Here is a 15,369-nt window from a genome sequence, read left to right as displayed (position 1 = left end):
AAAACTTGAAACTTTACAGGACCGGAAACCAGACGGGTCAACCTTCAAAATAAAACCTGAAACATTACAGGACCGGAAACCAGACGGCTCAACCCTTCAAAATAAAACCTGAAACACTACAGGACCGGAAACCAGACGGGTCAACCCTTCAAAATAAAACCTGAAACATTACAGGACCGGAAACCAGACAGCTCAACCTTCAAAATAAAACTTGAAACTTTACAGGACCGGAAACCAGACGGGTCAACCTTCAAAATAAAACCTGAAACATTACAGGACCGGAAACCAGACGGCTCAACCCTTCAAAATAAAACCTGAAACACTACAGGACCGGAAACCAGACGGCTCAACCCTTCAAAATAAAACCTGAAACACTACAGGACCGGAAACCAGACGGGTCAACCCTTCAAAATAAAACCTGAAACATTACAGGACCGGAAACCAGACGGCTCAACCCTTCAAAATAAAACCTGAAACATTAGCTACAGGACCGGAAACCAGACGGCTCAACCCTTCAAAATAAAACCTGAAACATTACAGGACCAGAAACCAGACGGCTCAACCCTTCAAAATAAAACCTGAAACATTACAGGACGGGAAACCAGCGGAGTTACCTTCAAAGTTAAAAAACAAACACACTAAACCAGATTGAACCTCAAAAGATTTTAGTTTAACTTTTATACCTCAACAGGGAACAAGTTCAGGTTTTTATTTAAATAATAACTGTGATGTGTAGAAACTGAAACACGTTTGAGTTTCACGTCTTTAAATGCGTCGTCGACTCTGCGACAGACGATAAACAACACTCAGGACTTTTATTTTTAAAGTCACGGACAGGAAGTGTCCAGTGAAATGGAAACAGGTGATGATGGTTCGTCTCCAGGGGCAACCAAACCAAACAACACAGACGGGTCCTCGCCGTGTCGTTATTATGACCCTGATGATGTCATCAGCACCTCCGGCCCAGGAGAGCCAATCAGAAGCTCCGGTGACGACCAGGGGGCGGGGTCAACTGCAGCTGATGATGTCACCGTTACAGACGGCTGTGGGGGCGGAGCCACGCGGAGCGCCGTGACCTCTGACCTCCTGGAGGACGATGACGCCTTCACCACAGAGTCGCCGCCGCCGCCAGGTCACATGACCCCTCCCCCCGCCGCCGCCGGCCGCTCCAGGAACACGTTCGAGTCCGGCCACCGGCAGAACGCCGCCGGTGAACCGGTCCAGGACCAGAACTCAGAGTCCGAGCTGCAGTCGAGGAGACCGGACATCGTGGAGTACTTCAGCAGGTAAAACACCTAAAGTCGCTAATTAGCTTAGCTCAAACACTGGAAGTGTATGGGTAGCGTTAGCCTGCCTCCACCTAAAGTCGCTAATTAGCTTAGCTCAAACGCTGGAAGTGTATAGGTAGTGTTAGCCTGCCTCCACCTAAAGTCGCTAATTAGCTTAGCTCAAACGCTGGAAGTGTATGGGTAGTGTTAGCCTGCCTCCACCTAAAGTCGCTAATTAGCTTAGCTCAAACGCTGGAAGTGTATAGGTAGTGTTAGCCTGCCTCCACCTAAAGTCGCTAATTAGCTTAGCTCAAACGCTGGAAGTGTATAGGTAGTGTTAGCCTGCCTCCACCTAAAGTCTCTAATTAGCTTAGCTCAAACGCTGGAAGTGTATGGGTAGTGTTAGCCTGCCTCCACCTAAAGGCGCTAATTAGCTTAGCTCAAACGCTGGAAGTGTATAGGTAGTGTTAGCCTGCCTCCACCTAAAGTCGCTAATTAGCTTAGCTCAAACGCTGGAAGTGTATGGGTAGTGTTAGCCTGCCTCCACCTAAAGGCGCTAATTAGCTTAGCTCAAACGCTGGAAGTGTATAGGTAGTGTTAGCCTGCCTCCACCTAAAGTCGCTAATTAGCTTAGCTCAAACGCTGGAAGTGTATGGGTAGTGTTAGCCTGCCTCCACCTAAAGTCGCTAATTAGCTTAGCTCAAACGCTGGAAGTGTATGGGTAGTGTTAGCCTGCCTCCACCTAAAGTCGCTAATTAGCTTAGCTCAAACGCTGGAAGTGTATAGGTAGTGTTAGCCTGCCTCCACCTAAAGTCGCTAATTAGCTTAGCTCAAACGCTGGAAGTGTATAGGTAGTGTTAGCCTGCCTCCACCTAAAGTCGCTAATTAGCTTAGCTCAAACGCTGGAAGTGTATGGGTAGTGTTAGCCTGCCTCCACCTAAAGTCGCTAATTAGCTTAGTTCAAACACTGGAAGTGTATAGGTAGTGTTAGCCTGCCTCCACCTAAAGTCGCTAATTAGCTTAGCTCAAACACTGGAAGTGTATGGGTAGTGTTAGCCTGCCTCCACCTAAAGTTGCTAATTAGCTTAGCTCAAACACTGGAAGTGTATGGGTAGTGTTAGCCTGCCTCCACCTAAAGTCGCTAATTAGCTTAGCTCAAACACTGGAAGTGTATAGGTAGTGTTAGCCTGCCTCCTACCTAAAGTCGCTAATTAGCTTAGCTCAAACGCTGGAAGTGTATAGGTAGTGTTAGCCTGCCTCCACCTAAAGTCGCTAATTAGCTTAGCTCAAACGCTGGAAGTGTATAGGTAGTGTTAGCCTGCCTCCACCTAAAGTCGCTAATTAGCTTAGCTCAAATGCTGGAAGTGTATAGGTAGTGTTAGCCTGCCTCCACCTAAAGTCGCTAGTTAGCTTAGCTCAAACGCTGGAAGTGTATAGGTAACGCTACAAAGTTGTGACTTGAAGTCGTAACTTACGGGTTATTCATGGGTAGTAGATTCAGATTTTAACCATAAACCTTGTTAATTATTACACACTGGCCCTTTAACTGTGTGTGTGTGTGTGTGTGCGTGCAGCAGGGGCCGTGGCTCCAGCTGCAGCGTTCCCGGCTGGAAGTTGTTTGGTAAAGTTCCTCCCAGACAGAGTCCGTCCAAACAGGCGCGAGTCATCCAGCAGGTATGACCTCTGACCTCTGACCCCGGCTTGCAGCATGCAGCCTGTTGCCATGGTGACTGAGGTGTGTGTTGTGCTGTCTGTCGCTGCAGGAGTTCGAGGCGCGCTGCTCTCCTACCCATCATGCAACAGGGCAGCAGCAGAGCAGCCGGAAGAACCGGGAGTTTGAGCCGCTGTCGACGACGGCGCTGATCCTAGAGGACCGGCCCCCGTACGAACACTTCCTGTCTGTGTGTTGACTAGGGATGGGCATTTGAAGAAATCGTTTTCATCAATCATCGGGAAAATTAACGATCAATTATCGATTAATCGTTAATATTAATATTCATATTCATAATTAAAAACAAAATGCGTGCGGCTATGGCGTGTGCCAGTAATCCAGGGCAGTCCCCGTGAAGGAAGAAGGTCAGACAACAACGTACACGGACGTCTGTGTCTGTGCTTCACCTGTAGGGACGGTGCCGACCGTGCCGACACCGGCATTAAAAAAAAAAAAAAAGCACCGTTGTGCTGCCTGGCTCACCTGCAGCCTGCCGCGGGGTCACAGCTCCTCTCGTCTCTGTTGCACCGAGTCCGCGACACAAGCGCCCCGTCATATTTAATGAATAATTTCACTCTTAAACCATGTAATAATAATAATATATAATTATATAGAGCTTATTGGTTGTTATGAAAAAATAAAACCGGGGTTTATTTCTCCATGACAGCTTCTGCCCTCTACATGATCCCTTATAATAAATCAATAAAAAATTTACGTGATCGATAAAACTCTTATTAATTTAACTCTTATCAATAATCGATCATCGATTAATCATGCCCATCCCTAGTGTCGACCACTTCCTGTCTGTGTGTCCACCACACTGGTTTGCGTAGCGACTCGTTTGCACATGCGCGAACGGACCGCCATCTTGGCCGGCTACAGTTTGTCCAAGTGGAGTCGTCGTACGTAGCTGGTCAAGACGGTGGTCCATTCGTGCAAACCATAGATATATATACTGACTAGATGCTGCGTTCCCAGGCAGCTCTACTGAGTGGAATACGTCAACACGGCGGCCATCTTGGTCAGGGGGAAGTCGTGTCTACTTCCTGCACTAGAGGTCTATCAACCATTAACATCACCACAACTCACTGAATATTCAACCCATTCTCAAGATGTTTGGTTTCTTATAAATGTCAGACACATATTCATGATACAACAACAATGTTTATGTATTAAACATACACTTCCATATTCAGACACACACCCACATGCATCCAGACACTGAAACATGTTCTACAGGGTCTGACTGGTCTGACTGCTGGTCAGACGTTTATATGTCTATGGTCAGAAACCCCTGACCAAGATGGCGGCCGTGTTGACGTACGCTGAGAAGCAGAAGGCGCCATCTAGTCAGTATATAGTACTGTATATCTATGCGTGTAAACGAGTCGCTACGTAAACCGGGCGGTGACAACCACTTCCTGTCTGTGTGGATCAGGAACCTTCCAGCCAAGTCGGCGGAGGAAACACAGAGACACCGGCTGCAGTACGAGCAGATGGTGGCTGAAGCCAAGAGGAGAGGTGTGTTATCTATCTATCTATCTATCTATCTATCTATCTATCTATCTATCTATCTATCTATCTATCTATCTATCTATCTATCTATCTATCTATCTATCTATCTATCTATCTATCTATCTATCTACACTGCAAAAACTCAAAATCTTACTAAGAATATTTGTCTTATTTCTAGTCAAAACCTAGCCTATAAATCTCTCTGCCCCCCAGCAGCAGCAGCAGATCTCTTTGCTCCGTAGGTGGGTCTAGAAACGAGTCAAAACAAATCTCATTATACGTAAAATCACATTAAAAGCAGCTTGTTTTTAGACACTTTTTACTTCTTTCAAGCAGATTTTCACTTGAAATAAGTAGAAAAATCTGACAGTGGAGCAAGTTTTTCTTTCTTATTACAAACACAAAAAACTTGCTTTCACTGGCAGATTTTTCTACTTATTTCAAGTGAAAATTAGTTTGAAACAAGTGAAAATGATGTAAAAACAAGTTCATTTTTAGGTGATGAGTCTTATTTTAAGTGGAAAGAGATTAGTTTTGACTAGAAATGAGACATTTTGACAAGAAATAAGACAGATATTCTATCTATCTATCTATCTATCTATCTATCTATCTATCTATCTATCTATCTATCTATCTATCCATCTATGATCGATCTATCTATCTATCTATCTATCTATCTATCTATCTATCTATCTATCTATCTATCTATCTATCTATCTATCTATCTATCTATCTATCTATCTATCTATCTGTGTTATAGAGGTGAAGGAGGCCCAGCGGCGGCAGCAGCAGATGAAGGAGAAGGTCCGACAGGAAGAGGAGATCTCCAACGCTGCGCTGGTCTGGAACCAGCTCATCCTGCCGCACTGGGACTCCATGTACGACCTAACCCTATCTCATTAAATATGCGCTAATTTGCATATATTTCCAGACCATAAATCTGACCAATGGATAAAGCTACTTTGTTTTATTTAGTTGACATATTAGAGTCTTTAGTTTTTCCAGAGGAGGATTGTGGATATCTCTTTTTATCACTCTGTAAATGAGAAAATACCGTCACCAGCCCTTTAAAACATCTAATGTCTCCATGTTTTTAGTAATAAAATGTTGTATAAATGAGGCTGTGAATGATATATCAACAATCCCCTCTGTAAAAACCTTCAGAATATAGAAAGGGATCAAAGTGGAAGGTTTGGTGTCTGGAAGTGCTGCTGAAGTGGAGATTTCTAGAGAGGAGTCTGAGTCTGAACAACTCTTTCTGAGGAAACGCCCTTTAAAGACTTGGACTGTAAAACTACAGAGATTGTTATTGTCAATCCTACTTTTAGGATTTGTTGCTATGATACAAAGGAAATGACATCATTGTTGAGGAGAGAGAGAGCTTTACAATGACACCTGACATGACACGGCTCAGACTAACTCCTGGAGAGTTTAGGAGAAGTGGAAGTGGATTTTCTCCCGTTTCTTTCCTCTGGTCTGAAAGAAGTCGTGTTAAAGAAGTAAAACAGTTGAAATGTTTTTCCTGTGGTTCGTGTCTTTAACTCTGTAACTCTGCGGTGTTTCAGGAGGACCAGCCGTCGAGCCCAGGACCTCTGGTGGGGGGGTTTACCTCCCAGCGTGCGGGGCCGAGTGTGGAGCCTCGCCGTCGGCAACGAGCTCAACATCACTACAGGTGAGAACCTGATGGAGGACGGTGTGGACCTGAGACCTGCTGCACCTGCTGGTCATCTGCACTGCAAAAACTCAAACCTTTCCAAGAATATTTGTCTCATTTCTAGTCAAAACTAATCTAATTCTACTTAAAATAAGACTCATCACATTAAAAGCAGCTTGTTTTTAGACACTTTTTACTTCTTTCAAGCAGATTTTCACTTGAAATAAGTAGAAAAATCTGATAGTGGAGCAAGTTTTTCTTTCTTATTACAAGCACAAAAAACTTGCTTTCACTGGCAGATTTTTCTACTTATTTCAAGTGAAAATTAGTTTGAAACAAGTGAAAATGATCTAAAAACAAGTTCATTTTTAGGTGATGAGTCTTATTTTAAATGGAAAGAGATTAGTTTTGACTAGAAATGAGACATTTTGACAAGAAATAAGACAAATATTCTTGGAAAGATTTTGAGTTTTTGCTCAACTCAAACCTCTCCAATTTCCTGTCAAAATGTCTAATTTCTAGTCAAAACTAATCTCTTTTCACTTAAAATAACTATTTAACCATTACATTTAAACATGCAGGATTTCAATGTTTTCTTCTCCCTTTAGCATTTCTACTGCTTTTTACCTTTAAAAGACATTCATCTCATACTACAAGGTATATGTTTCAGCTTTAGCATTAGCCTTTTCAACATTGCTTTAGCAGTTTCTTCAGCTAACTTAGCATTGATTCAACAATTTCTTCAGCTCATTCAGCATTGCTTCAGCAACAGCGTCAAGCTGCTTTCAGCATTCACACGCATTTTCTGCAGGAAATGCTTCTTTTTCTAGTTTTCACTTGTTTCAAACTCATTTTCACTTGAAATAAGTAGAAAAAAGTTCTTTGTGCTTGTAATAAGAAAGAAAAACTTGCTCCACCATCAGATTTTTCCACTTATTTCAACTGAAAATTTGTTTTCGAGAAGTAAAAAGTGTCAAAAACAAGCTAAATTGTATGTGATGAGTCTTTAAGTATAATGAGGTTTGTTTTGACTAGAAATGAGACAAATATTCTTGGATAGATTATGAGCTGATCCCCTCCTCCTCCTCCTCCCCCTCCTCAGAGCTCTACCACATCTTCCTGTCCAGAGCCAAGGAGAAGTGGAGCGCCGCCGAGACACAGACAGGTGAGAAAGATGAAACTAGACTAGCATGAAGATCAGCTGGGCCTCGTATGGAATTACGTCTCTATCAAATCAATCCAAACAACACAAAACAAGAGCTTGAGAAAGAATACAACTTTATTTAAGAGAGAAAAAAACTCACAGAAGCAAAAAACTGTCATCTCAAAACCAAATGTAAAACTTGAAAACAAATTATAAATTTATTGGTCCTTTAATTATTTTGATGAATGTGTTTTTGTTCACAGTTTCACTTTGCTTCATGTTCAGCTCTTGCTGTTGTCTTAGCGGTTGTTTCGCTGCCACCTTCTCTCTCCTTTACTTTAGTTTTAGTTTTCAGTTCTGACAGAAACCTCTCAGGTGGGCGGGGCTTTTCAGGGGTGTGTCCCCATTGGCTAACGAGTGCGAACTATGTGTTGTCAAAGGCAAAAACGCCCAAAAAATATACTTAAAAAACAAAAAGACAGACATGATAGGATGAATGGGCGGTAAGAGGGGGAGGGGGGAGGAAAAGGGTAGAAACACAACAAAATATATATATTTTTTGAGAATAAGAAACATGTAGACGTTAGACGTTAGCTGACACATTGAACTCACTTCTATCTCTCTCATCTAAATATATAAACTCTCCAACGTATTTTTATTTTATTTTTTATGATCTTATTCGCGCCTAGCGCCCTCTATTGACCATTAACTCAGCTGGTGTCCGTTTCCCCTCCAGACACGGCGTCGCTGCGGGACCGAGCGTCCGGCCGGGACCGGATCAGTCAGGACGTCTCCAGGACGTTTCCCTCGCTCGGCGTCTTCCAACAGGTGAGACACGCGGATCAAACAGGAAGTTCAGCTGCAGCAGACAGGAAGTGAATGAATCCAGACTTTTATTTTGTAGGGCGGCCCCTACCATGACCTGCTGCAAGGCATTCTGGGAGCGTACACCTGCTACAGGCCGGATGTGGGATATGTGAGTCTCACACACACACGTACAAATAAATACATTAGAAACCTTTTGGTAAATGTCACTTTTCCTTCTGCTAATTGTTTGTAAATCTCTTCATAGAGATGTGGACGAGTTGATCAGTAATAAACTCTGTCTAAACAATCAGATCAAGGAAGTATCTTCCAAAATTATACACAAAATATATCCAGCAAAAAAAAAAAACATTAGAAAGATTTTAACTTGATATTGAATACTATTTGTTTTTTCACTGTTTATATTGTCAAATGTTTTGGTTGAATGTACAAAACTTTATTGAGAAGAAAACTGGACATTCAGTAGCTACATCTGCATGAAAAGGACATTTATCTTTACTTTGAAAACAACCAAATGGAAAATGATTTTATTTTTTTTGTACAACTTGTTTTATTTTTAGGTAAATTTCATATCCACAAAAAGAAATGGACTGACAGCAAACCAAATTTTACACTTTTTTTGAAGGAACTTTATCAATACAGCACCGACATCATTGGACCAGAAATGCCAAAGGCTTTAAAAACAAACTTTATTTTGGACATTTTTTTTATTCTTAATATGTTTTTCTTTACATCGATGCATTTTTTAATACATGATACTTCTATACTCTTTGTATATTTATACTTTTATATATTTTTCTCTCGGCCAGGTGCAGGGGATGTCCTCCATCGCCGCCGTCCTCGTCCTCAACATGGACGAAGTCGACGCCTTCGTCACTTTCTCCAACCTCATCAACAAACCCTGTCAGCTGGTGTTCTACAGGGGAGACCAGGTGTGTGTGTGTGTGTGTCTGTGTGTGTGTGTGTGTGTGTGTGTGTGAGTGTGTGTGTGTGTGTGTGTGTGTGTGTGTGCATGGGCGTGGTAGTGGGGGAAACGGGGACTTGACTAGGCCTGAGTAGGGAGAGGGCCCATGAAAATCCTGAAATTATTACTTTTTTTTTTGTGTGATGTTTTTATTTTGAATGAATTGCCCCCCCCCCCCCCCCATTTAATTGGTGTCATAATTTATTTCAAATATATTGATAACATCAACTGAGAGAATGAACATCAAGTCTCTCTTCAAAAAGGAAACCTCTTCATTTTCATTATTGTAATGTTTTTAAAAAAGTTTAACATTCTTGATTTAGACAGCTATCAGATTTTTATGGATGTCTGTCTCATCTTCAAAGTTTTAAACGCACTTGCCCCCCCCCCACCACCACTGAATAAATTTATTCAGAGAAAAAATAATGAAGGAGGAAGAACCAGAGCCTTAACAAGAGGTGGTTGTAATGTACCGAGACGCAGAACAACATTTTGTCAAATGGTCAGCTCTGTAAGAGGTACACAGTCTTGGAATAAGTTACCACCACACATCAGAAACTGTGACAACTATTTAGTCTTTAAAAAAAATCTCAAACATTGGTTAAAAACAAATCAGACATGCACTCATATAGTTTAAATACTGTTTAATCTGATGTCTGTTCCCGGGGCATGTATGGTATATTGTTCTTTAACTGTGGGTCAAATTTGTCTGTTCTTATTTTGTTTGTCTGCGTCTGTTTTGCCTTGATATTGTCAGTCTGTGCTCTGTCTTGTAATTGTCCACTGTATGACGACTTGTCATCACAAGGTTTTAAAGTCTTCTGTGTTTATGTCTTTTAGAAACCTGCCTTGGGACTGCGGCTGAAATTTAGCAGTTGTGCGAAGTCCGGCACATTTACACTGATGCTTAATGCGTCAGTGTTGATGAATGTGCACTGTCCCAATTCAATAAATAAAGAAATGAAATGAAATGAAATGAAACTCTGTGTCAAAGTCCTCCCGGCATATTTGGAGGGGTAAAATGGTTTAGTCCGCCCATAGACAATCTGGGGTTCCCCTCTTGGAGGTGTAAAATGGTTTAGTCCGCCCACAGACAATCTGGGTTTCCCCTCTTGGAGGTGTAAAATGGTTTAGTCCGCCCATAGACAATCTGGGGTTCCCCTCTTGGAGGCGTAAAATGGTTTAGTCCGCCCATAGACATTCTGGGGTTCCCCTCTTGGAGGCGTAAAATGGTTTAGTCCGCCCATAGACATTCTGGGGTTCCCCTCTTGGAGGCGTAAAATGGTTTAGTCCGCCCATAGACAGCGGCCGGTGACAAGTGTAACGTCAGTGAGCCCAGACTGAATGAGGCTGGTTTTCATCAGGCCGCCCAAAACACATAAATCGGGGTATCAGAAAAAGAAAAAGCGTAAAGAAAAAGAAAGAAGGCAGAATTAGGGGAAGCAACTGTTAAAGGGATATTTCAATATTTTGGCAAATTGGCCCAATGCCATAATAATCCCTATAGTTTTAGGAGTAGATTTGTTACCTTTAATTGCTGGTGCAAGCTGTTTTTAGAACGGTGGAGATGTGATATGAGATTATAACAGATCGTTACGAGTTGTGTGTGTGTGTGTGTGTGTGTGTGTGTGTGTGTGTGTGTGTGTGTGTGCGACTCACCTGTGCTCCTCCTGCAGATGTTCAGGTACTTCGGGGCCTTCCAGATGTTCCTGGAAGACGCTCTTCCTCATCTCTTCCTCCACTTCCAGTCGGTGGGTTTGACCCCCGACCTCTACCTCCTGGACTGGTGAGTCGTCATGACATCACACCGCTCTGTGGCGATGTCATAAGGCTATATACATATATACATAGAAAGGGGTATTAATATTATATATTATAGGTATATATTCTAGGTATTATTAAATCATATTTTTGTTTGTAATAATTTATAACATTCCAAAGCTTTTCTGTCTTTCATATTTTGTTTTTTAAACATGTCTTCTAGTTCTATCCAAAACAAATAGGTATAACGACATAAAAACAAAAGATTAGGCTAACAGTTTCCCTCCGCCCCCAGTGTTTGTGCTAAGCTAGGCTAACAGTTTCCCTCCGCCCCCAGTGTTTGTGCTAAGCTAGGCTAACAGTTTCCCTCCGCCCCCAGTGTTTGTGCTAAGCTAGGCTAACAGTTTCCCTCCGCTCCCAGAGTTTGTGCTAAGCTAGGCTAACCGTTTCCCTCTGTGCTAAACTAGGCTAACAGTTTCCCTCCACTCCCACTGTTTGTGCTAAGCTAGGCTAACAGTTTTTTTTTGGTTTTTTAAATTAAGACATATGTATATATATATAAATACATACAAACATACATACAATAAACAGACAAGAAACAAATAAACAAAAAATATATAGGCCTACATATATACATAGAAAGGGGTATTAATATTATATATTATAGGTATTATTAAATCATATTTTTGTTTGTAATAATTTATAACATTCCAAAGCTTTTCTGTCTTTCATATTTTGTTTTTTAAACATGTCTTCTAGTTCTATCCAAAACAAATAGGTATAACGACATAAAAACAAAAGATTAGGCTAACAGTTTCCCTCCGCCCCCAGTGTTTGTGCTAAGCTAGGCTAACAGTTTCCCTTTGCCCCCAGTGTTTGTGCTAAGCTAGGCTAACAGTTTCCCTCCGTGCTAAGGTAGGCTAACAGTTTCCCTCCGCCCCCAGTGTTTGTGCTAAGCTAGGTTAACAGTTTCCCTCTACCTCCAGTGTTTGTGCTAAGCTAGGCTAACAGTTTCCTTCCGTGCTAAGCTAGGCTAACCGTCTTGCCCCCCCCAGGGTGCTGTCCCTCTACACTAAGCCCCTCCCCCTGGACGTGGCGTGCAGAGTGTGGGACGTGTTTTTCCGCGACGGGGAGGAGTTCCTGTTCCGGACGGCTCTGGGAATCCTGAGGCTGCACCAGGACGTCCTGCTGCACATGGACCTGGTCGCCATCGGTGAGTCAACCGCTGTTACCACGGCGACGCCACTCACACCCAGAAACTGTTAGCCTAGCTTAGCATGAACACTGGGGTTGGAGGGAAACTGTTAGCCTAGCTTAGCACAAACACTGGGAGCGGAGGGAAACTGTTAGCCTAGTTTAGCACAAACACTGGGAGCGGAGGGAAACTGTTAGCCTAGCTTAGCATGAACACTGGGGTTGGAGGGAAACTGTTAGCCTAGCTTAGCACAAACACTGGGAGCGGAGGGAAACTGTTAGCCTAGTTTAGCATGAACACTGGGGCTGGAGGGAAACTGTTAGCCTAGCTTAGCACAAACACTGGGGGCAGAGGGAAACTATTAGCCTAGTTTAGCACAAACACTCTACTGTCTACCATCAAATAGGACCACAATGGAAATACCAACCTTTGGGCTTTATTGTGTTTTTAATCCTTTTGAACACATGTCTAATATTGTTCAATAAAGTTTTCAATCAATCAATCAATCAATCACCCAAGGATGAGGATCAATCGTCTTTTATTCTGTCGTGTCGCTCCTGCAGCTCAGTTCCTGTCCCGCCTCCCCGACGAGGAGCTGCTCTCTGATAGGCTCTTCTCCTGCATCTCGGCCACGCCCCTGCAGAGCCGGAACAGGAAGTGGAGCCAGGTGAGTCACATGACACCCCCTCCCCCACCAAATCCCCCCCCCCCCCCCCGAAGGTTAGGTGTAATGCTGCGTTCAAGACAACTCGGAAGTCGGAAATTACAGGTGGGAAACTCTGGTATCATATCAGAGCTCCGACTTTCTGACTTGACGTCACAACAACATCAAAACATGGCGTCATGCCCTCGTCTTAATTAAACGTTTAGAATTTAGACATTTGAAGTTATTTGTTGAGGTTTTAATGCATATTTTTGTGTATTATTGCAGTAGATATGAAATACGTTTATATTAAAGGGATAGTATCATTTTTTTAAAGTGTGGTTGTATGATCTCCAAATAGCCCCTAAGTACTTTAATTGCAGTAGAAGACTCTCTGCACTCCTCCCGTTAGCAACGCCAGCCCATAATAGCCCTGCCCAGAGATTTACAACATACATTGTTGTGAACAGACCCAAAGAAACGGCCTATTTTCACGGCCTAAAAGAGGTTTTACCTGAAAAATAATACACAGTTCCATTGTTCACTATAATATAATTTTTTCCAGCCCTTCAAAGTTCAGGAAAAACACAGTTTTTATTTGGACCTAACCAACAGGTAAAACCTCTTTTAGGCCGTGAAAATAGGCCGTTTCTTTGGGTCTGTTCACAACACTGTATGTTGTAAATCTCTGGGCAGGGCTATTATGGGCTGGCGTTGCTAACGGGAGGAGTGCAGAGAGTCTTCTACTGCAATTAAAGTACTTAGGGGCTATTTGTAGATCATACAACCCCACTTTAAAAAAATGATACTATCCCTTTAAGTTGTGATTGTTGTATGGTGTGAAATTGTGTTTCCTCGTATGTGATGAAATAAGGTTTAACTGTTATCAAGGCTGTAACATTATATGTGACTCATCTGCAGCGTCTCCTCTCCTCCAGAATAAACATCATTTACTGCTGCTTTGATTTATCATATTCAGCTCTGAGCCACAATACGACAAACTTCCTTCAGGTATCCAGGTTTTTATTCTCCCGAGTTCCTGCAGCGAGTTGGGAATCCCGACCTCCGAGTTGTTATGAACGCAGCATAATGTCTCAATCATTGAATCATTTCTATATTGTGTTGTATTTATAACATTTGTGCTGGACTGTTCCTTTAATTGTGCGTGTGGCAGCCAATCACAGGAGCCGGTTCTGTAACAGGTTGTGTTTGTTCTGTCTCAGGTGTTGTCGTCCTGCAGCAGCTGACTGATCCACTGACTGAACTCTTCTGATGAAACATTCAAACTGAGCGATGGAACAAAACGAGCTGCAACTAAATAATATTTAATTTAATTTGAATAAATGAACTTTTTTTTTGTAAAAGGAAACGATTTGTATTTTCATTGACTCTTATGTTATGTAAATGAGTGACCAGTGTGTTAATGTTCATGTGGTTAACCCTGGAGGTTTATCTCTCTGCTCTCTGGTCTCTGAATATGCTGCTACAGGGTAGTTGGTTGTGTTTTACCTTATTGTGGATGATTTGTACAGTTTCTAGTTTGACCAAATCTCTTATTAACGTCAGTGCAGCTGCTCAAGAACAAGTCACTGGTCTGTTCATTTTATTTTACATTGAATACAGTGCAGAGCTCTTTTCTATAAAATAATCAAAGGGTGTAATTCTGTGTTGATGAGGAGTGTTTCAGTCGACATGTGAACTCCTTTGTCTTACTGTCTTTCCATCACTGAGCTGCTTGTGTAAGACACTGAATTCAACTATGTCTGATCTTATTAACTGTCTCGTTGATTTATGTACACATATCCATGATGTAAACATGCAGAATGTGGATATGTGTTGTTGTTTTCTCTAGCTATGTGTTTTTAATTGATTTTATTTATTTATTTATTATAGATGTTTTATTTATTTTTATATTTTTCCTACTTGCACCTTAGGGACTGCACCTAATGTAGTTGTACTTGTGCAATGACAATAAAGACGTTTGTTCATTCATTCATTCATTCATTCATTCAAATCACGTCACCAACTCTCAGAAAATGTGAGTGAGGTTTAATAAAATGTCCCCAGCAGGTTCAGTTGTAAAGTTTCACTCTGCTACTTCTCAGTCCAACTTATAAAACACTAAGTTCTAGTAAAGTGTTGGTTATAAAACATGATTAATTAACTCTTTTTTTTTCTTTCTTTTTTTTTTTTAATTCTTATTATTTTAAACAAATGCATTTACAAACTAGTCAGGTAAATATTATATCTGTCCCAAATGTAACAAGAGCAGACATCATGTTTCAGAGATAAGAATTAAGAATAACATTAAATAAACAAAAGTTAAGATAAGTGAGTAAAAAACAAAACAAACTCATATCAAATAGAAGAGAAGAGAAAAAGAAAAAGTAAATAAATAAATAAAAACATACATTAAATCATCCAGGATTAAACAATTGTTACGCTACATTAGTCAGATCATTTTTGAACATTGAGTAGAGGTCTTTGGCATGTTTGGACTTAATACATTTCAGGGACTTAATATGGAGATGGAATTCATTTAAAGGGACAATGAGGAGTTTTGTTAAAGTGAAGTGTTTCCACACTACATTTATGAGCCTCCGCACCGTGAAATTCTTTGACCGGGTCAAGACAGACTCATGTTTTCATTCATCAAGAATTAAAGTCAGAGGTTGGAAGACGATCACAT

General features: G+C 41.6%; 1 protein-coding gene across 2 annotated transcripts; it reads left to right on the top strand.

Moving 5' to 3' along the window:
• Positions 1–544: 544 nt before the first annotated feature.
• On the top strand, positions 545–14,045 carry LOC146967076 (TBC1 domain family member 12-like). Of its 2 annotated transcripts, none has more exons than XM_085760927.1 (14): positions 545–1,286; positions 2,843–2,942; positions 3,032–3,150; positions 4,418–4,500; positions 5,255–5,372; positions 6,060–6,166; positions 7,251–7,313; positions 8,029–8,120; positions 8,197–8,268; positions 8,927–9,049; positions 10,758–10,867; positions 11,898–12,055; positions 12,601–12,704; positions 13,904–14,045. In XM_085760927.1, the coding sequence occupies exons 1-14, from the start codon at positions 853–855 to the stop codon at positions 13,925–13,927; spliced, it is 1,707 nt and encodes a 568-aa protein (XP_085617053.1). In that variant the 5' UTR covers positions 545–852; the 3' UTR covers positions 13,928–14,045. The 2 variants fall into 2 exon arrangements, with proteins under 2 accessions (XP_085617053.1, XP_085617052.1); XM_085760926.1 differs by having other exon boundaries at positions 8,927–9,055.
• Positions 14,046–15,369: the final 1,324 nt, after the last annotated feature.

Source organism: Trachurus japonicus, chromosome 19, assembly GCF_045865225.1.
Source record: "Trachurus japonicus isolate A0001 chromosome 19, Traja_1.0".
Lineage (NCBI taxonomy): Eukaryota > Metazoa > Chordata > Actinopteri > Carangiformes > Carangidae > Trachurus > Trachurus japonicus.
This window is presented reverse-complemented; position numbering and strand designations above follow the sequence as displayed.

Excerpts from the sequence above, each read along its gene's own strand:
- LOC146967076 (XM_085760926.1), top strand. The coding sequence starts at position 853 with ATGGAAACAGGTGATGATGGTTCGTCTCCAGGGGCAACCAAACCAAAC. Across the intron at positions 4,501-5,254 it reads GGCTGAAGCCAAGAGGAGAG|AGGTGAAGGAGGCCCAGCGG; the intron begins GTGTGTTATCTA and ends TCTGTGTTATAG. Across the intron at positions 9,056-10,757 it reads ACAGGGGAGACCAGGTGTGT|ATGTTCAGGTACTTCGGGGC; the intron begins GTGTGTGTGTGT and ends CTCCTCCTGCAG.